The 22,770-nt window shown below is 36.6% G+C and overlaps 2 protein-coding genes across 10 annotated transcripts in view; one reads left to right on the top strand and one right to left on the bottom strand.

Annotated features, from left to right (window-relative positions):
• The window catches only part of LOC136840170 (afadin- and alpha-actinin-binding protein B-like), a 422,145-nt gene extending 406,484 nt beyond the window's left edge, over positions 1-15,661 (bottom strand). Inside the window, exon 1 of one of the 2 annotated variants that reach the window (XM_067106638.1) lies at positions 15,456-15,661. In XM_067106638.1, coding sequence (XP_066962739.1) covers positions 15,456-15,482 — 27 coding nt within the window. In that variant the 5' untranslated portion in view covers positions 15,483-15,661. The remainder of the gene's footprint in view (positions 1-15,455) is intronic. The other variant, XM_067106637.1, reaches the window with a different exon arrangement.
• Positions 1-22,770, top strand: part of LOC136840169 (protein amalgam-like) — a 186,054-nt gene that overhangs the window by 150,316 nt on the left and 12,968 nt on the right. For 5 of the 8 annotated variants that reach the window (XM_067106634.1, XM_067106628.1, XM_067106633.1 and 2 more), the window contains exons 2-9: positions 16,807-16,983; positions 17,262-17,341; positions 18,157-18,298; positions 18,992-19,125; positions 19,279-19,417; positions 19,874-20,048; positions 20,618-20,740; positions 20,984-21,086. In XM_067106634.1, coding sequence (XP_066962735.1) covers positions 16,807-16,983; positions 17,262-17,341; positions 18,157-18,298; positions 18,992-19,125; positions 19,279-19,417; positions 19,874-20,048; positions 20,618-20,740; positions 20,984-21,086 — 1,073 coding nt within the window. Of the gene's footprint in view, positions 1-15,100; positions 15,123-16,806; positions 16,984-17,261; positions 17,342-18,156; positions 18,299-18,991; positions 19,126-19,278; positions 19,418-19,873; positions 20,049-20,617; positions 20,741-20,983; positions 21,087-22,770 lie in introns of those variants that run through there. The other 3 variants (XM_067106630.1, XM_067106636.1, XM_067106631.1) reach the window with 2 other exon arrangements.

Raw genomic sequence — 22,770 nt, 5'->3', positions numbered from 1 at the left:
AAGGAAATAAGACCTTGTACAGATGAAGGGGTTCAAGCGTAATGTTATTTATATAACCAAGATCTAGCACACAAAAAGGTGTCATTTTTATTAATTTTTATTGATCGTCACTGTCAGTCTTCAATATTATTATTATTATTATTATTATTATTATTATTATTATTATTATTATTATTATTATTATTACAGAAAACAGCAACAAGGCGGTATTGACTACCTAAATACTAATATATAAATGGAATACAATATAATACAAAAATGGTAAAGCACTTTAATATAAGATAGCAATAACAGGACCGATATTGGCTGCTTAACCGTATAAATCTTACTTGAAAAGAAAAATCATATTATCACAGCAATAAATATTCGAAACGCTATAATTTACTGAGACAATGAGTTCAGAAGGCAATCAGCTACATTACAATCACATTACTACTGATAGTAATAATAGTGGTCGTGACAGCAATATCAGTATTGTAGTAGTACAGTAGTAGTAGTAGTAGTAGTAGGACCATGCCCTCACCCTTGGTACACACGACGATATTACACCTTTTAGGATGAATAACTCCCCGCCGCGCATTCACCTGTCGAGGCTGAACGAAACAAAGCGAAAGGGAACGTCCAAAAGTCAGATCCCTACACTCCCAAACGACGTACTTAACGTTGCGGAAATGAGCGATACCAAGTGAAAACGCTTTCACTCGCCGACCTCAAACTTCCCATTCGACGTCATCCATTTTCGTGTTCGGTCAACGCCCACGTTACTATCATGAGGCACTGACCCCATAGTCTTTTTTTTTTTATAGTGTATTTGCATAGCTTCATTCTATTGTCAAATAAGCCTGTCTCGTGCGTCACTCTGCTACTTATTTGTGTTACTTGGCCTCGAGTGTGTAACTCCTTTTTCCTACTGATTATTCCTATTTCCCTTTTCCTCCTGATTTTTACCATTTCTAAATTTTAATTCTATAACATATCCACTGCTTCTTCTTTACCTACTATTTCTATTATCCTCTAGCGCAATCTTTGTCGTTATTTACTGAAAAATTCCTATTACTTGCGGTTATGCAAACTTCTACTAAACAGCCTAACTATTCTTGAAGCTATACATTTCAGCAGTTTATTCCGTTTATGTATTTATCATACTGAACGTCCTTTGTATTTTTCCGCCTTGGTTTTTATGCTTATTTTCACTCGATGTTTGAAAACGGATCTCCCACAACACCGTATAAGTTGGTAAACATGCTCTGATGGCGAGGTCTTCATCAAAATTCTTTATGGTTCGTTTTTACAACTGTTATTGAAAAGAGACTGCTGTTTCCAGACAACACTACCACCACCACCACCTCCCCAACAACAACAACAACAACAACAACAACTACAACAATAATAATAATAATAATAATAATAATAATAATAATAATAATAATAATAATAATGGTGAAATCCATAGCGGTCCAAATGCAAATATATATTAGAAATATATATACAAATGAAGGCTTTCGAGATCCTGTTCGAGTTGAGAAGGAGAATCGAGCAGGTTTTCGAAAGCTCTCGTTTGTAGATATATAATTCTAATATATATTTTACATTTACACCACTGTGGATTTCTTCACCATTTTAGTGACTCACGCCATGATGCGATTTTTATGAATAAAATGATAGTGACAATGAGTCGTCTTGTTCATTTGCAAGTACCTGGAAAAAAATATGGGAAAACCGAGAACAAACACCCTAAAAAGGCAAATCCAAATAACGATTCGCCTTCCATGAAAGTGAGGCTCATGTAGGGCACCTTTTTATTACGTTTTCAGTTTTTTATTTGATCTCGACGAATAATAGCGAACATGAGGGAATGTAAGCCCTTGCAACACCCCCATAATTCACTACCGTTACTCTCATCCGATGCATTGTTGCTAAGCTCGAGAGAGAGAGAGAGAGAGAGAGAGAGAGAGAGAGAGAGAGAGAGAGAGAGAGAGAGAGAATGCACGGTATTCAAGGCCTGGAATATGTGGGACTACAATTCATATAAAACTTGCTGGATAATGAAGTCATGGGTCAACAGCAGTTCTGAAAAAGACATCATTAAGTTTTACAAATTGTGAAAAATATTTGATAAAACAAAAAATACATAAACCTTCAGAAGAAGCTTTCTTATCCCTTTTTACAAATTAAAACTAGACACATCATGTATTTTAAATTGCACCAAGACTTTAGGGACACCCTGTATCATACAGAAAGAATGACAGCCTGGAAAACAAAAGGGAAGGGCTAATATGATAAACTTGCATCACGCACAAGACAGTATTGTGATACTCATTTGTACTGCCGGAACGTAAAGCTAAATGATTTCTAAACGACGCACGGAAGAGGTCTTCTAAACGTGCATTACAAAATCTTAGGCAATCAGAAACACGGAAGGCACTCTAAGAAAAACCAGCCGAATATGTTGAGATGTAAGTAGAAAGAACTGAAAACGTCAAAAGTGAACACAAGAGTGTGGGAGGACGAGAGGAAAAAGGAAGGTAATGCTGACTTAGGCCAAATGCCAAGCGCTGGGACCTATCAGGTCATTCAGTGCTCAAAGGAAAATTGAGAGTAAGAGGTTTATAAGGTGTAACAGGAGGAAAACCTCGGAGTTGCATCATGAAACAATCGTTAGAAGAGGGTGGAAAGTAAGGTGGTAGAAAGAATATGAATGAAGGTTCAGTAACAGGAATGAAAGGGGTTGCAGCTAGGGGCCAAAGGGACGCTGCAAAGAACCTTAAGTAATGCCTACAGTGGCTGACTTGCCTGATAAAGCTAAAAATACGCGAATGCAATATTTTCGAGTTGTTAGTAATGAGAAAAAGCTGGAAAAACACTTGGATACGCCAATCATTAGCAAAACACAGACAAACATCAGGTGAAATCAAGTAACATTTTGGATACAAAACTGAATTGCAAATTTATGAAGCCAGGTGAGTTTAGTATCATTTTATGTACCGACTGTTAATTACCAGCGCCGGAGCCCGTATTTCAAATTGATTTAAAATCACATATTCAAATTGTAGCATTTTTCTATACTATTTTGTCAGGTTAATGGGGTCAAGAATTTAAAAAATCGGGGGAAAACGTTGATTTAAGTGATCATAAAAAGGGAAAAAGTGTCTGCTCATTCTCTCTCATAACTTTCTCCTTCCCTTTATGATTTCTTAATTGCATCTCCCATTTTCTTGACTGAGTGACTACTTCTGTTCTGTCCCACTTAAGGGAGTTAAGAGTCATGAGGGTTCCGGGTAACATAAAAAAAAAAAAAAAGAACTTGTAAAAAGGAAAATGACCTTAGCAACCAGACCCACAGGAAGATGGGATTCAGGGTAAACTAGGAAGATAAGAGAATTCTTTTTTTTTTTTTTTTTTTTTTTGGTATTAGGAAATTATTTCTTTCTTTTGTAAACTAATTCCATCTTTCTTTTCAGTTTTCACAACGAAAACGAAAGGCCTTTTCTTCCCTCTTATCTCAACATGCGAAAGTAATCGTTAATTTTTCTCTGAAACAGAAGTAGAGCAATTCCCTCTGTTCCAGAGTAGGAGAGTAATCTTTGCTTTCAGGAAACCAATGTTTATTTTTTCTTTAGCAAAAATACATTTTAATCTTTACTCCTTTGGCACCACAAGAAAGTAATCCATTACTTCGTAAATTCGAGATCATTTATAACCCCCTCACTTTACGGAATACGGAAATAAATCCACTTCACTTATCCTTCCTCACCACATGAAAGTAGGTTTATTGTCTCTTTACTAGAATATAAATAGACTGCCATATCTAGACACAACTTCCTAAGCACATTTCCTCCTGTTTACAAAACCTTACAGCCAAATAGCTATTTCAGGTTCCCTTCGTAACCAGCCTTCAATCAATGTTCTCATCACGTTTCATCTTTTCTGCCCCGAACCGAAAGCCATTAATGTGATGATGTCAGATAAACCTAAATCAATTAAATCACGCTATCTGGGGTTTCTGTAAGTCTAGTATTTCTTTTCATCTTTGGTGTCGACCACCCACAGCCAGGAGGTAGAATGCCGAGGAAGGGCCGCTCCAACAAACAAAAGATCAAGATGGCGATAGTAAATCCTTGAAGGCATATTTGCCCTCATAACTTCAACTTCCTGTGCTTTGAGAGAGAGAGAGAGAGAGAGAGAGAGAGAGAGAGAGAGAGAGAGAACAGATGCAGAAGGAAATCACGGTAAAAATCAAGCGTATGACATCTGATTTTGGAGTAAACCACCAAGTAGCAGACATTAGCAATCACTAGCTCAAAACAAGTTAAATGATTACAAATTATATATATATATATATATATATATATATATATATATATATATATATATATAAATATATATAAACCGAGTATATGTCGTAAGGAAACTGAAACAACGGAGTGCAAACTATACACGACGGAACTATGGAACAAAAGACTGCAAAGACGACTCCGTTTTACAAACAAAAACTAAGATTACATGGGTATATAAATATTTAAATGTACACAAAGTTCATTACTTTTGAGGAAATCTTCAGGTGACGAATTAAATGTCAACTGGCCATACGAATAATGCCCTCTTTGGTATCTGCAGGAAAAGCTGCAGGTAACTGATCGGTCCCATTTGCAGTAAAACAACATGGCGTAAAAATATTGTTTCCATTAATACAACTAACAAAGGAAAAAAGCATTAAGCCACGGTCTATATGCTGGACTCAATTCTGCACAAGATATTAGTTGGGGATTTAAAAGAAACTAATGGTTCTTAAAATACTTTTTACCAGTCTGTAGACTGGTAAAAAGAAATCCCTTTCGGGATCAAACCCATATGTCTCTGCAAGTAAAGCACTCTGCACATTCTCTACAAGTACAGCATTCTGCACACTCTGCAAGTAAAGCACTCTGGACACCAGAGAAATTGAGATGAGCTGCGCAAGAGACCATACAGAGCACAGCAGCCCCGAGTACATACTACACAGCTGGCTCAGTAGACTGTAGCATAGGCCTGCCTGCAGCAGTTTCAACAGCAGTCTCCACTCCTTGAACGGGAGTCGGAAGCCATCAAACACTGCTAGTTGCCATCCTAAAGGCGCTGGAAGTGTTCATGATATTTGTGTGTACAGTATGTATATATTTATCGTTCAAATTGCTGCAAAGAGAACTTACCATACAGCCGAGAAAAATTACAATAATTCCTTGAAGAGGAAACTTGAAGGAATTACTCAGCCTCATCCGTGGTGGACCAAATTGGCACCATGTATCTTTGGGTCAGGCTCGCCTTCCATTCCACCACTATTAACAGATTATGGTAGATTGGTTACTGGCCTTAGGGAAAAGGTTGAACTGCTTCACTGAGCTTCTGAATATAAGCGATCAGCTGAGGATGTTTTTCTCCCTGATATTTGTCATCCTGAACCTATTCTTACAAAATTTGCATTTCGCTCTGAGGATGTAAAGAAAATTCTGGATAATCTTGATAGCTGAGGTGGAGAAGGTCCTGATGGTTTCTTCTCTTTGTCTTTTAAAAGTTTCTAGCGTGCTGTCGCCCAAGACTAGTAGATCGACGTAGTATCTCTGCAGATAAGCGCAAGGTTAATAATAGAGTGCCTGTTCAAAAGAGTGACATATCTGCAGATTGCAGTAACTACAGGCCAATTTCTATTCTCCCTGTGCTCTTCCAAGTTGCTGAAAAACTTATTTTTAAGCCACTATATAAGTATGGAATCTAAAGGATTGTTAGTTGATGGTCAATATGCATATAGAAAACAGTTAGGTACCTGCGATCCTCTTGTAGACTTGACATGTCGCTTGCAAGAAAACTTTGATAAGGGTTTTGAGCGCAAATTCAAGCAGATTTTAGTGTTGCTTTCGATTTAGTAAATCATAAGGGACTTATTGATAAACTTCAGAATCTTTGAGTGGTGAATATGTTTTAGGATTATAATATTTCAAGATTTTCTTACAGCTCAGCAGCGAATTGCTGTTGATGGGACCTTTAGTGAACCAAGACCTATTGTGTCCGGACTCCGAGTTCAACAGGGCAGTGATCTTGGTCCAGTATATTTTAGTGTATACAAGCGATATGGTTGTTGGCCTGGAAAGCAAGATTGTTCAGTATGCCGATGTTGCAACACTTGTGGGTGTAGTCAAGTCTCCAATTATGAGAAATGAAACTGTGCTCAGCCTTAATCGGTACATGGACCGGAGCAGTGAATGGTGTAGTCGGTGGGGTATGAGGCTGAACTCCAGTAAAACGAAAACGCTATTGATTAGCAGATCCCGTACAGATTTTCCACCCATCCTCCCCTTAAGGTGGATGGGACTTTACTGAATGAGTCTGAAGCTTTTTTTAACTATTCTTGGCGTAACTTTCGACTCACGTCTTACTTTTGAGAAACATCTAATGAAAGTTTCAGCAAACGCCGCATGAAAGTTGTGTATTGTTAGTGTATGTATACATATATTTATATAAATATTTCATTCTTCGTACAGTAATTGTATAAAGCTAAAGAAAAACTCAAGTTAACAATAATTAATAATAGTTAAAGGTGCTGTAAGAGTAACAGACATATCAGTAGTACCTACCGTCAGTAACTGCCTACTGAGTAGTTACTGACACTGGTGATAAGGATGATGACGAGGGTAATGCAAAGGCCGCTAACGATGCAGGCACCATCGTCACCGGAGAGCAAGAAGAGCAAAACCATCACAGAGACTTTAATATCAAGGGAAAGACATTTACACGTGCCGAGATGACAACCGTCTGGTCTCTTGTATACTGATGTGCCAACAAAAGTCTTCATCTGGGTTCATTTTTCGTTTTCCTTTTCATGCATTTAAGAGACAAAGCATCGAGGGAATTTATCTTAAAAATTATATAAAATTCTTTCTCTTTTATCACTTGCGTTGGCAAAGTCTATCTTTCGTTCTAACATTAGGGCACATTTGTTATGACAAAAATGCTTTCATGCAGTTGAGAAATTCAAATGACGCTTTAAACAATGTCACGAAAAACACTCGTAGACACAATAATAATAATAATGAAAATATGTCTGATAACAAACGTTACAGTTTCACAATCGCATGAACTAGAAATTTTGAAGTATAACTTAAAACTGTTCATAACTTTACGATCATATTATGTCGACGGATATATTCTCAAAATGAGAACATTTTAAAACGTTTCAGCAGACTTCAAATTTTGTACCTTTAAAATAGTAAAATTAATTAAGACTACTGGAAAGATGAAAGTCTCCGCCCCATATGCGCTTGAACTCGTGGCATACTGCCGAAAATTTTAAAGCAATCCTTTCTGTGACGTCTGCAAGACCAATATAATTTTTCTTTTAATCTAGACAGGATGGGGAGGGGGACTGCTATACGAAGGTGGCACCTTGGAAAGTGTTTCCCCGTCATAATCCTATAAAGTTTTCAATTTCAAAGCCGCAACCGAAAATGTCAAGGTCCTTCACGTTCAAATTGCGGTACGTACATCTTGAACAATGAAAATAAAACTCCAGACTAAATGGGTTGTCAATAATAATAAAAAGGGAAGTAGAATCATTAATAAAAAAAAATAAAAACATCGAAAGAAGACGAACAGGACAGCCGGCGCCCATAAAATAATCTTCGCATTATCCCCACGGGGTGGCTAAACTAAAAGTGTCCCTTGGAGCTGTCACTTGAGAAATGGGATTCTCAAACCAGCGCTTGACGAGTGGCTTGGGGGATTTAGGCCGCCCCTCCGATTCAAAAATAAGTGGCTCAGTGATTCAGTCTCCATCAAAGGTCGTTGTTGAGATATGGGATTAATTCTCTGGGTTTGTTGACTTCATTTACGCTCGTTACAGAAGGATCATGGGGATTATTGTCTTCAGGAACTGAACGTCTCTGAGGGAGGGTTTTGGAACAGGATCTGAAATGTGGGATATAGGCCTAAAACCACCCACCGTCATATTCTCTCTCTCTCTCTCATATATATATATATATATATATATATATATATATATATATATATATATATATTATATATATATATATATATATATATATATATATATACTATATATATTATATATATAATATATAAATATATATATATATATATATATATATATATGTATATAAATATATTACTGTATTATAATAATTATATATATATATATTTAAAGTATAATATGTGTGTATATATATTTATAATATATTTATATATTTAAATCGAATAAGGAATTAAAATAGCCATAATAAATGAAAAGGAAACAGAAGCCCTATTTTATGCTAATGGGAATCTCTCTCTCTCTCTCTCTCTCTCTATATATATATATATATATATATATATATATATATATATATATATATATATATATATATATATATATATATATATATATAATCAACACAATCACGTGTTCCCATCAGAATTGAACTCAGGCCTTTGATCCTGATGTAAGTTAGAAATTTAATTATATATTATATTATATATATATATATATATATATATATATATATATATATATATATATATATATATATTCCTATCTGGAAAGTGACCAGAGGAAAAAAGTTTCAGAACTGACGGAAATGAAGAGAAATTGATAATATTCAGGCACATCAGTGTTAACATCCTGGGACCTTGCGCTTGAGTGTAAATACAACCACATTGCACAGGAAAGTGAAAACATGCTGTGTCCTGCATTCACCTGAATGGAATACGTTAACTCAGCAGAGTCCTCGAATTAACCTGAAAGTAAATTAAAGCTTTGCAAAATCCCATCAAGAGTGTCTGTTCAAAAGCACTATAAAAGCTCTATCAACAGAAATTCATCAGTAGGAAAAGTACATATACGTCGCGTAGCTTAATGGTAATCACCCTTTCTCACGCATGACACCAAATCTTCGAATCCAATTAGCTAACTGCAGCGTCGACATGATATTTCAGCAAACCCCCTTCCGGCCGCCATCAGAAGCCTCAGAAAGGGAGTTGGAGGGAGTTACGTCGAACGTAATTCGATGCCACAAAACGAGGTAGCAGACGTCCCTCAACTACTCGTTCCCTCCTTCGGCCCCTCCCCCCCTCAAATCCTACGTCGGAGTGAGGGAGGAGTCGCGGATAATCTATGAAATACAATCATGAGACCATACGGTTCCGACGGCTTCGGAAGATCAGCAGAAAAATATACGCGTCATTCCAATGGCTTCGGTTAATGGACCTCTCTTGCTCGAATTTCTTGGTTCCCTTCTTTTTATTGCTAAAAATAAGCATAAAAGGTTCTCTTTGTCTCTTTAGAAAGAATTTTTTATTATACCAACGTCTCTTTTAATGGAGAGGCGAGGATATCACCATGTCAGCTGTGTGTAATTAAATAAAAAATATAATTAAATACAAAATACAGCACGCTGATCTTTTACTGCCATGGGCTTTGAAATACGTCCTTACACAATTTGAAATATTAAATGAAGATGGCCGGATGCAGTAACAAATAAAAACAGAGAGAGAGAGAGAGAGAGAGAGAGAGAGAGAGAGAGCAACCTTTTCTCAAGGCACTCCTTGTGCTGTAAAAAGAAACTTTTTATGATGCTATTAACAACAGTATAAACAAGAGCGAGAACAAAGTCGCTGAATGCATAAATTTAAGACCTAAAAACCAGTGGCTGCATCCAGCGGACGGCTGCAGTGCTGAAATGACTCGAAGACAAATGAAAAAATGAGGAAGAACGGCGGGGCTTAACCATGAAGGAAGCGATAAACCTTTGTAAAGACGTCTGTCATTATTGCATTCCAGAGCGATAGAATTATATTCTCAATCCCTTGGTATATATCTTTGTTCTCATTCCCTATGGAAATTATAGCCTTCAGAGCTAGTGAAACGTTGCAATATTTAACTTGTTTCTTTAACAGTTTCGTTTACGTTAATGATCAATGCACATCTTACCAAATTTCTTCAATTAACGTAGGGCAATCTCCTTTAATATTGAAACCAATGTCAGTATACGCACAATGACTTTTTATCTTAAAATGTGAAAACACCTCTAAAATTTACTTATGCTCTGCGAATACATAATTATAATTGCCATGGAGGCAATAAAGCACTGTAATTTGTGTTGGTTCATGTCAATAACTCGGTAATATTTCTTGTTACGAAAAAAAATTTATAAAAGAAATTCTTAGCGACAGTATATACGCGTTAAGTACTACCATATTCAGCTTCCATCGTTCATTTAAAACTTCATTTAAATCATTATAGAAATATTAATCAACACTATCTCTGGGATCTGTCCTTACCATGAATGGACCAAATCGCTTCCATCATCCACTGATCTTCCCACCAATTATTTAGTCTACTAAACAAAGATATATTCAATTATGTTTTTTTTTAAATAAGGCAATGCCATGTTAAAGTGGTCTAACGTATAGAAATGATTTCAAGAAATTTTTTTTACTACAATAAAGCAGGCCTGCAAATTTAAAACAACCCTTAATTCCAGTCATCAGACAAAAAATATATAAAATTTGGGCATCTTACATACACAGTATTTTATCCAAAACAATGAAAATATACTCCACCGAAAATGCGTTAATTAACCATTCATGCAAGCATATATATATATATATATATATATATATATATATATATATATATATATATATATATATATATATATATATATATATATATATGTGTGTGTGTGTGTGTGTGTGTGTGTGTATGTGTGTGTGTATTATTGTGTAATATATATAGCATATGTTACAACACGTATACTGAACCCGGCCGTACACGGTATTTCCACAGCAACAGACTGCAAACCGATTAATACGGAAACTGTATAAAAACAAGGGTTGGCATAACCTTTAAAGGACACACGCATTAAAGAACCACGCCACCCTCATTTTACATTTCCTCTAAATATAACGTCAACGTCGACGTCGACCCGTTACTGTTATACAGAAAACACCAACACCCAGACAATAGAAGACTCATCTACACGAGAGAGAGAGAGAGAGAGAGAGAGAGAGAGAGAGAGAGAGAGAGAGAACGGAAGGGCGTCGGTGAGCTTAGCAGGGTCACGCATAAAAATAAACATAGCTGCGCATATAAACATCATTGAGAATAATTAAACTTTACAATCAGGCATAACTTTTCCCCCGTATGCATACTGCCTCCTAATGACATGATCCTGAGAGCGCCCCATTTTTTATTTTTTTATTGGAAGGTGACGGACAAGCAAGGAAACAAGAAAGTTTATGGGGAAGGGGAGGGGGTAGGGAGGGGAGGGGGGGGAGGGGAGGGGAGGGGGGGAGGGGAGGTGTCCGTGAGTGTATGTGAGACAGAAGCTTTCGACGGTTTTGTATAATTTCTATTTTAATATAAAGTTCAGGTTTCCTTAAAGCATAATCTCTCTCTCTCTCTCTCTCTCTCTCTCTCTCTCTCTCTCTCTCTCTCTCTCTCTCTCTCTCTCTCTCTACGACTTACAAATTACTATTATATATTAAACAAAATGCATTAGACCCTTAAATAATGTACTACAGCTGTAATAATAATATGACCAAAGCAATTATTTATCTATGCGTCAAAAGCAAAGAAATGAGAGAGAGAGAGAGAGAGAGAGAGAGAGAGAGAGAGAGAGAGAGAGAGAGAGAGAGAGAGGGGGGGAATCCGGGCCCTTACCTTTCTTAGGCTAAAAAAAATATGAAATACTGATGAACTAAGCTTCTCAAGAATCACATATTAAAATAGGATAACGTATTTAAGGAACAATTGTAAATTATATTCGGCATTACCATGGACTGTATAACTTCACCAAATTCACCAATGATAGGCCTATTTAAAGAATTTTTAAACCACCAATAAAACGAACATTCCTTAATCACGTGATATTCAGTTATTACGATAAATTTGTAAAGAAAATAGGGACACTTTACACTGATTTACAATCTTTACTTGACATTATGATTAAAAATTTTAAATGCAATTTGATATATGCAGCCAGCGACATAATGCATTTAGATTGAACCACCTACTGAGGCACATTAATAAAGTCAACTTTTATTACCTACTTCACTCGTTAAAAGTTTTCTTTGACAATCCAGTGCGATATAGTTTAATTAGCCAACTTAATAACCATATGGCTTACCCTTGAAAGATTTATGTGATCATTATTTTTGCATAAAGGAATACAAGACGCGCGCAATACATGCCGAAAAAGTCAATTGCCCAACAATGATCCCTTAACAAGACAATCTATCCGCCAACTTGATCATCAAAGCAAACAAGCCGGACAATAATAAAAAAAAAAAAATTGTAGTCATTCATGAATCAAGCTCTATTCCAAGAAGGAAATCATCAAAGCAATCACCAGAAAAAGAGGGAGAGGTGGGGTGGGGGGAAGGGGCGGGACTGAAGGGGTGGCGTAGAACTTTGAAAACCCCCAAATCACTACGACAGAGGACAGCCTTTAACGATGTCATCCCTCTCAACCCATAGCTGGGAGGGTGGGGGTGGGATGACGGGGGAGTAGGCTGAGGAGGAGTATCGCTGACCAAAGGTGCTTTTACAAATGACAACCATAATCACTTGTATTCCTCCCACCCTTCCCTCATGGTCCCTGTCCCGTCCCACATCCCTCTCCCGCTCCGGACCTCTCCAAAGTCCCTTCGGCGTAGTACTCCATCACGGTTGCATTTTTTTTTACCTCACACGTACTCCAGTGACCTTGAACTTAATGCCTTAATCACTGACTCCTAATCCCTCTTTCCTTATACAATACCAGAGCCTGTTCGTTATTTCAAATGTCTTTCAACATTTTCCAAATGTCTGCGAGATCTTGGCTATTCTGTACATAGTCTAGCATTCTTTTCCATCCTATTACTATTTCTTGCATGCTAGACTTCTTTTGACAAGCCTCTCTACTTCAGTAATTTTTTCTCGCTTTAGCGAAATTAGAAGCACTTTCGACACTTCCCTTTATTACTGTATTCATGTTTATTCTTCCTCCACTGTAGACTTTCTAGGCCTTTTCCCTTACTCCTTTGAAAATTCTTACCTTTTTCTTTTCATTTAATGCTTTTAAGCGCTCTTTCCTTCATTCAAGTGTTCTATGGGTCTTTTCCACAACCTTCTCTGCTTGCCAATTTATTTTTCGACATTATTTCACTTATATTATTCTCCCTTACTCCGGGTATTTGTTAACCTTCCCCCTATCCTTGAGGCACTTTGACCATTTTTTCCTTATTCAACCTTTTGAGATCCTCCACATTACTCTCCAGACCTATTCCTTCACTTCAAGAATGGGGCTGCCCATCTTCCATTACTAAAATTAATCTGTCCTTAACTCTTACTACTTTTATATCATGCTCTAAGTTTTTTTTTGTTCTCTCTGGCTCCAGGTGTTCTGTAGCCTCATCCTAACTAAGTGGGGTTTTAAAAGCCAATTAATTTTAGTTTCTTGCAATTGCTCTTTATGATATAATCATTGCATTCATTCATATGACAACCGTTGAAAAATCTTCCTTGCCCTAGTATTTTTCATTACACTTTAAAATGCTAATAAAGTCAATACACCACCTCATCCCAAAAGAAACCAAAAGGCGATACCTTTCTGATGCCACACCCTCCAAAGGATAAACAAAAATAGTTAAATCTGGAAAAGAGAGAGAGAGAGAGAGAGAGGGAGAGAGAGAGAGAGAGAGAGGATCCTATCCTCTGCACAACCTCAACGAATATAATTTCTAGAACTGGTTATGCAAATAGCCTACTGGAGGCATTCCTTTCAACATCCTGTATGGACATGTAAATAAAGGAAGGTTAGGGACACACTGCAGAGGTCAAACTTCTCATGTAAAAGCTTCAAATTTCTGATCCTAAGGAAGACAGTAAACATAAAGAAAATAATAATACAGTGGAAACCCCCCTCCCTTCACCACTCCCACACTGGATTAATTCTGATCAATTTCTGCTTGTAAGAGGACACAGAAATGATGCCTCCCTTTGGCAATAATTTCAAGGAATGCATGACACAAATGCAAGATTGGCATTCTTAATTTTACTATTATATAAATATTAAAATAACAAAAATTAACTTGTAAGCTAATTTCTCACTTCTTAAATCCAATATTATTGCAATAATGCACAAACAACACCTAGGAATGAATTTCTTCACTTTACATACATGCACAAACATAAACGTGTGTGCAAGTGTGTATGCATTTATGTAATATATGTATGTATATGTGTGTGTGTTCACAAACCATTTTAAGTTAGTCATATGGTTACTGTTTTAGGCTAACTTCAATCTGGCTGCTACCCACTACAGTGCCTCAGCATCAAGTACACAATTCTTAGATTATGTCAGCAGAATCACAATGGGCTTTGAATTAATGCATCCATATGAATAGACTCTGACTTGGCCAGGGATCCAGTCAGCCCAAGTTCTGTCGACTGACTCACTGAACGACATAACCGTAATGAAACACAATGAGGAACAGGCTATCCTCTGCAATGCCGTACCTTATTCATACAAAATGCACTCATTACGATCTATGGCACTGATAAAGGGATAAAATGATAAAAGGGCAAAAGCACTTGTGCACTTAAGTCCTTTTGCAGCAACCTGCTTAAAAGCAAATATGAGGTAAATTTCGACCAATATGCAAACTAACCTAACCTAGGCCTATCCTAAGGTGCTGCGCCCTGACAAGGTGAGCTCAGGTATTCTACCTTATTACCAAACCTTTAACACACATATACATTCAGATTGCCTATACGTTACATAAATTACTTCTGCTGAAAGTTACATCTGCTGTCTCTAAGCCACCTGTAAACATTAGCCAGTAGAACTAAGTATTAGCTCTGCGTTGGGTATTACCTTGGAAATTGACTTTTTATATAGTATTTTGGTTGCTTACTAAAAATTTACCATTATTACCATTATTTTTTGTCACTCATGTGTAATTAACCTCAGAATTGCTTGCATTTTTGCTATTGCGCATGCGCACTTATAGGGGAACTTTTGGTAAAAGGTGGAGTTTCCTTTACAGGGAGGTCTGGGGGCGGAGCACCGGCTAAGTAACACGGCCTACTAGGTTGGGTTAGGGTATGTTAGGTTAGTATGGTTCCTTTAATAATAGATTTCCACAGCGACTCTCTTCCTTAATAATTATGGTTCCCTAACGTCTCTGTATTGGCGGAACCATTCAGTAAAATGGAAAATCCTAGTAGGCTACTAGGCTACGGCTATCTCGGTCATAACATTCCTTTCAATACTGAATACAATTTTCCAAATGGGTTTCAGCCAAAGTTTTACCCATTCTAGAACAAAAGGTTATTTACAACATTTGTAAATCTTCAACATGACGGTACGACTGACCAACAAGCAGGTAAACATAGGCCCAGGCTACCTTGTGGGTGTAAATGAGAACAAGTTGTGGTTGCCTACCTTGTATACAAGATCTTCGGCCTTCATTCAGTAGGTTTTCTGACAGCTTTTGTTATTTTTACACTGAATGACACTGTAAGTATTATGCACACAGAAATATGTTAAATGAGTAAGCGGCTACGACAAGCGATTAAGAGGCTCGCGGTCGCGTAGTAGCGACAAGATTCGGTAATTATCGCTTTTGGCAACTTTTCTTGACTGAGCATGTTCATGTTCACTTACAAGTATGACCGGTGTCCGAAAGATAAGCCATAAAAAATAATTTTTCTGTAGGACTGATTTGACGTTATTTTTATCTGCCTTTACATGGTACCTATATGAAAATGATTGATAGTCACTTTTTATTTCATATGTATCTTTGTTCGGTCGTGAATGCAAATCTTAGAGGTTGCGCCAGTCCTTGAATGCTTATGTGTGTGTTCCACATAAAAAAAAAATATATATATATATGAATTTTTGATGTTATAATCAAATCAAGGCACAAAGATCTCTTCCCATTAGGCCAGTGTACAGTCATCAAGACAGATCAATCTCGAACCTCAGGAGTCAAACGTATTATGAAATGATCAAGTTTTGGCTGTTTTTACCACAGTTTAAGGCTGGTCGCACTAAGCGTTTGTCCGGCTCATCACGTTAAATGAAGAAGCTAAACGTCTTTTTTTTTTTTTTAGTAGGATGGTGACAACGCATTTGGAAAAATACTGCAACATAATATATGCTTGCTTCTTGGGTGGTTGTTATGATAGTATAAAAGACGCCAATTAGTCATGCTTTGTACGCATGAAGATTGTTTACTTTCGTGTGTCGACATAGGCATAGTCCGGGTTTCCCATCACCAGTAGAGCCAAGCTTCTGATTTTTTGGAATATTTAAGGAACATCCAGTTAAATCCCACTGTATGGTGTATGTTAGGGATATTCTATTCCTAAACTGAAAAGAAAATTATCTCGCTCTCTCTCTCTCTCTCTCTCTCTCTCTCTCTCTCTCTCTCTCTCTCTCTCTCTCTCTCTCTCTCTCTCTATCTATATATATATATATATATATATATATATATATATATATATATTATATTATATATATATATACATATATATATATATATATATATATATATATATATATATATATATATATAATCTCTCCTGCCAGTAAATCCCAAGTTCAATCAAGGTAAACATCTTTGGGGTCTTCCTGAGATATTCATTGCACCCTTGTTGACATTAACAGTGAATTATGTACCTAATGTAAACGCTCGATAGTGACCCACTGCATAGTTCTTATTGCAGGTGCAAAGAGACAAAAAGTTTTTTTCTTCATCGCTAAATTAATTAACCCTCTTTTTCCTTTCCAGGTATGAGATCGAGCTTAGGTCAGGTGGGGTCACCATGGCACACAGGCGCCGAGAACGACTACTATTATGAGCAGCTTCATCCTGATGACGACCTCCCCGTCATTACCACGGACGAGCAACAATTTGCCATTAATTTGGGAGAACTACTGGTGATTCCTTGTCCCGTTCATAATTTGGGTAAGTAATTTTTTGTTGATTTATGAAAACAATACCAACTTATTCTTAGTATTCTTAGGGACTGCCGTATGTTTGTGCAAGGGAAGGATCCAAGCTTTTAAAATCTTTTATACTTTGGGATTACTGTTGCTGGTTGTCCTACTGAGAGTTCAATATAAATAGTGCACACTCTCCCGTGGCTAACATTTTAATACATTTTGATATCACAAATGTCTGACGTTTCTTAACTGTTCTGCAGAGTTATTTTTATAGACTAAAGTCATGCTCTTCCTTCCCAGGGGACTTCACGCTGGTGTGGCGACGGGGAAACCAGATCCTGTGGGTTCTGCAAGACAGAGGAGAAGGGCCCTTCATTCAGGTAAGATTCTCTCTTGGCCCTAGTATCTTTTGTTCCCTAACATGCGGTATGATGGCTCTGACTTTCTTTACCAAAACCATTGATCTTGTTACTGTAACTGCTGATCATTCTCATTCTTCTCTTGAAATTATTTCCCCCTTTTACTATCCTTTGCTAATGCGGATTCCCCCATGCCTTTCTTTTTCGGTCGAATCAGTGTAAATATAAATTTCTTTTCAGTGTTGAGTTCAACGGCTTCAAGCCACCACGGGTCCTTGATCAGTGCGTTGGCCTATATGGCTGGCTAACTGTGAATTGGATGACCAACCATGGTTGGCTCAAATAGTCTTTGTCAATGGCGCACCTTATTATTAAGGTTTTTAAATCCACTCCTACTAGTATAATGTCTGTGTTGTAAGCAGGTTTATAAACTTACGCTGTTTCATTATTAGGTACCATCTCCGAATGTAACACTTGCCCGCAAGGTTAACCTCGTACCATACTGCCATTGGCTTATAAATTGTTCACTTATATAGTGGAATCACATGTGACATGAGTATCTGCCAAACAACTGATCTAATTGTTATAAGATCTAAGTTCAATATTCAGTTAAAGCAAAGAATAGGACTATATTATTCATTCTTGCCTGTGGGAAAAACTACAGTTCATTTCGTTACAAAAGTGAAACAAAATCAGCGAAAAATTGTCAATATTTTGCAGCACAGATTGCGTATTTACACGTATTTCCTCTCCCATAAGACTAAATTGATGTCACTTGCATGCCACCATATCCCTCACTAACGTCACTTTTGACGCGTCTACATTTTCGTCAACAGGCAGTTTCCCGTGACCCACGCATCAACCGAAACGGAACCTCTCTCATCATCAATGGAGTCCTACCGGACGATGAAAGTATTTATACCTGTGAAATCTCGACCAGTCCTCCGAGATCTGTCAGTCATACGCTTAAAGTTAAAGGTAATTTTGTTCCCAAAACATTCACGTGTAAACAGTGAATAATTTCACCATCACAGTGTAACATACGAAACTGGTTCTTGTCTTCACTGTAATATACCAACTCACTAAACACGGAGATTATATGAGCGCACCCAAAACATGAAACGCATGTTGCTTTGCATCCAGATTTACACTAAAACACGTTCTTGACCGTAAAGTGACGTCTGCAGCACATCCATCCATATTATAAACTGATAGAATAAATTATGCTTCCACATACATGTTCACTGCACCTTACTCCTAAATCGTATATTTTTGTTAATTTTGTTAAATAATTTTCTTTCACCTCTTTATTTTGCAAGATCAACTGTTTTCAATTTTTGTTTTGGAGCTTGCATGGATAAATGCCTTAAATACTTGGTTATTTGTCTAAGTTTTGTTTATTTACCTTTTATCATACGCAATAAAAATTATATCACACTGTGGTCTGTATCATCAAGCAGACCATGCAGTAACTCACTTGAACCTTCAAAAGTGATTTACTACGAAAGTGATATATTTTCTTTGTAAATTTGTTTTGCACCTTCGCTGATTTTCTTTTTCTTTTATTTTGCACAAAAGCTAAATAGTCTTAAATGCTTACCTGTATAATTTCCAAGCCAAACAATGAATGTATAAAGAGCACTGAATTTCAGATCTGATTATCAATTTTAGTTATTGTTGCAGTCCCACCGACGGTCTATCCAGCCAACAACCGAACCACGATGATGATCAAGATGGGAGGTACGGCCTACCTCAGGTGTGTCGTAACGGGCAATCCTATGCCAAAGGTCACCTGGACTAAAGAGGTATGTATTACTCCTTTCAGACTGTCTCTGATGAAACTTCATGATATATGCCTTATAAACGGAATATCATTTTGCCCTGAAATAAATGAAATCTTCCTTAATTTTGTTAATACTATTTGATATGACAAAATAATTCTATCATTACCATTTCAGGGTTTAGCTCAACCTCTCGGGGAAGGCGTCAATCTCACCCTGACAAACGCTAGGGCTGAAGACAATGGTATATATACATGTACAGCTGACAACGGAGCGGGAGATCCGGTCCATGCTTCTATCAATCTACAGGTTATGCGTAAGTGTTCTGAACAGTGAAAAATGTGTTAAAAAACCCCAATCCCCCAACGAAAATAGACTTAACTGAAAAAGAAGAAAATGGTGCAAACCATATTCTCCCACTGTACCATGTTGTTTTTCAACGCATCTTTTCAACTTCTGCCAAGTTAGTCTGCTGTTTACCGTAGTGCTCAGAGGTATCTAAGTACTGAATCAAGTTTCTCCAATATGCATTTAAAATATTCATTTGCAAAAGTGTCCTAAAATAGTAATTGTATATATTCACGTTAAAACTTCCCTTAAAGGCATACTGTCGATAAGTACATGTATGCTATTTAATCTTACTACAGGTTATGTGAAGTTGAGTAAATTTCTTTTTTTTAACTTTTTCAACAAACCTCGTAGGGCTCATGGGAAGCATGTGTGTGTGTGTGTGAGAGAGAGAGAGAGTAATCCATACTCCCTTCTGTTGCAGATCCTCCAGAAGTCATGGCAGACAAAATTGAGGTCTACTCAGGCGTCTCTTACGATGCAACCTTAGCCTGCTTTGTAAATGCCACTCCCCGGCCGCAGGTCAAGTGGTACCGAGAAAATGGGTCACCCGTTGATCCCCTAAGACTAAAAGTAGCTTACGATACCAGAAATAAAAAGTAATGTCCCAGTATCTCTTAGTTTGTGTGTCAATTTACGCAAATATTTTTAAGTGTGAACTACACTGGCCTTTCTTCCCATTTCCTTTTTTAGATTTAGATAGTCATTTTCTTCATCTTTAGCATTTTGGCAACCAGTTACTGAATACATTTTAATTATTTTTACTTTAGTATTCATTTCTCTACAAACATGTGCAAACTACATTTAAGAAATGTCGGAGAAAACATAAATTAAAAATATATCAAACTCAAACATTACCTTAAATTTCTTTTAAAGGCATTTTTCATTAATCAGTTTTTCCTTCACCAGATAACCTTGAGTTCTGACATTTCACCTGTAACGCCTTATGTCCTAGACACAAAGGAAAAAAAATATTACCACATTAATGTAAATAAAATGCTAAAGTTCTTCCATTAGCTTTGTAAATACTATTACTTACATAAAAATGTGCCCTTATATCTGTCTGTAGATCACGTCAAAAATGGACTGGCTACACTGAATAATTTTTTCTTCGCAACTTCCCTTAACCAGTTTTATGATGCATTTTCATTTTTTCTCTTATCTACAGACATTCCCTGCAATTTGATAGAGTGCAGAAGGGTGACTTTGGTTACTATACTTGCAACGCCTCGAATTTTATGGGGAATTCGTCAGCCCTCGTACGGCTGACGGGGAGACCCAAACCTGTCAGGTGAAGAGTATCAATACTCGGACACTTGTTCATTTCAACATTTATGAATATTGCCTCAATACCAATTAGCTTGAATTTCAAGTCAATGACCCCTATGGGCTTGTTACATATTGATAGGGTTCATCTTCTAGATAATAGCAATGAATCAGTTGTGATCAATTATCTGTTACAGCGCAATCCTTCATTTAAATGGCATTTCTTTCAGTTCATACCTTTACTAATGAAAACTACTTCCTCCTATAGGTTTTCAAGTCCTAAACTCGGAGACAAAGACACAAGATATACGTTAGTGTGGGAAGTGGAGAGCTACTCCCCTGTACTGGCTTACAACATTGCCTACAGAAATGTAAGTTATTTACATTTGTGTGTGAAATTTTGCCTGCTTCCTATTTATGTGCATACAGAAAAAGGGTTCTTATCCATTTTACAAATCAAGACCTTGTGGGTAATGATCATAACCCCACTTGAAACTGTAATATTGATGTGTGTGTTTTTCTAAAATATTAATACTACATACCAATTAGAAAGCCCTAAACATTTTTCTTACTGCTACAAAACAAGGACTTAAACCTCAATATTGCTTGTACAACCAAGACGGCTTTTCAGTGACCTGTATATACATACAGATATATATGTATATGTATGTGTGTGGGGGGGGGGGTTTAAATGTTGATACTGATATATGTAGGTTTGGGTGAGTATGTACGGTTATGAAAAGTCAATAGATGCTGCGCCCCAAGTGTAAATATACAGCTGAACTGTACAAATTTCACAAACTTGGCAATTTTTTTCCATTTCCACAATGTGAATGATTTTATACCATGGATAAGAGCCACTGATATGCAAATTTCTGTAGCAGTATATGGGCCTTCATAAGGAATACCTGTATTTTATATTATATATATATATATATATATATATATATATATATATATATATATATATATATATATATATATTATTATATATATATATATATATATATATATATATATACAGTATATACCCCTTATACAATGAATTCCGTATTCATGGGGATGCGTCCCACACCCCTACAAATAGCTAAAATCATGAATACTTAAAAACCCTCTAAAAACACTTAGAACTGCCCATTTTGATAGTTTAAACACAGAAAAAACCCTGTAAAAATGCATATACCAGAGTTTTTTATAGTTTTATCACAAAAAAGTGCATTTATTCATGAAAATTATATGAAAATACAGTAAATAGTGAATATTTCTCAGTGAAAAATACCGCGAATGGGCGAATTTTCCGTGAATGATGGCTAGATATGTTCCACAGAGAAACCCGCAAATGCGTGAGTCCGCGAATCATGAGAACGCGAATACGAGGGGTTTACTGTATGTATATATATATAATGTATATATAATATATTATAAGCACATACTGTACATAAATACAGTATGTTTTGTTACGTGTGCCATTCATGTATTTATTATACATATGCCCATGCAGTAAATAGATATACAGTACTGTATAAGTTTGTGTATTTCTGTATTTGTGCATTTAGGTATAGATGCAACATGAAGGTGTAAAATTGAATTCTTAATATCTTTAACTAGTATAGCCATGAAATACTAACATTACTGTCTTTAAGCACAGTATTGAAATAATCATTGAACTCATTGCTCTTGGCAGCATTTTTATATTATCAATCTACAGTGATCTCTCATTACTTGATGGATAGGCAAACAGCCCTCTATCTATTTAGTTTGTTCTGACTTTGATCAAAGTACAAGTATGGAAACATCAGATGCCATAAACCTCAGATTCTAAAAATTATTTAGTGACTCCTACTGGCAAACACAAATTCATTAAAAGCACATAAAAGTGTTAGCTAGGTCTAAAAGAACTAACGAATTCTAATCTACTGGTATTACAAATGAAGCAGACTACTGTACCCACCTTCAATTGTAAGAACAGCAGCTAATTTCCTTTGAACACAAGGCTATCAGCTCTTGGATACAATGCTACCAACATTTGGCAAGAAACCTACCAGCACTCTGACA

Source organism: Macrobrachium rosenbergii, chromosome 7 (assembly GCF_040412425.1).
Source record: "Macrobrachium rosenbergii isolate ZJJX-2024 chromosome 7, ASM4041242v1, whole genome shotgun sequence".
NCBI classification, from domain to species: domain Eukaryota; kingdom Metazoa; phylum Arthropoda; class Malacostraca; order Decapoda; family Palaemonidae; genus Macrobrachium; species Macrobrachium rosenbergii.
The sequence above is the reverse complement of the archived record's forward strand: the minus strand, read 5'-3'. Positions and strand labels throughout refer to the sequence as shown.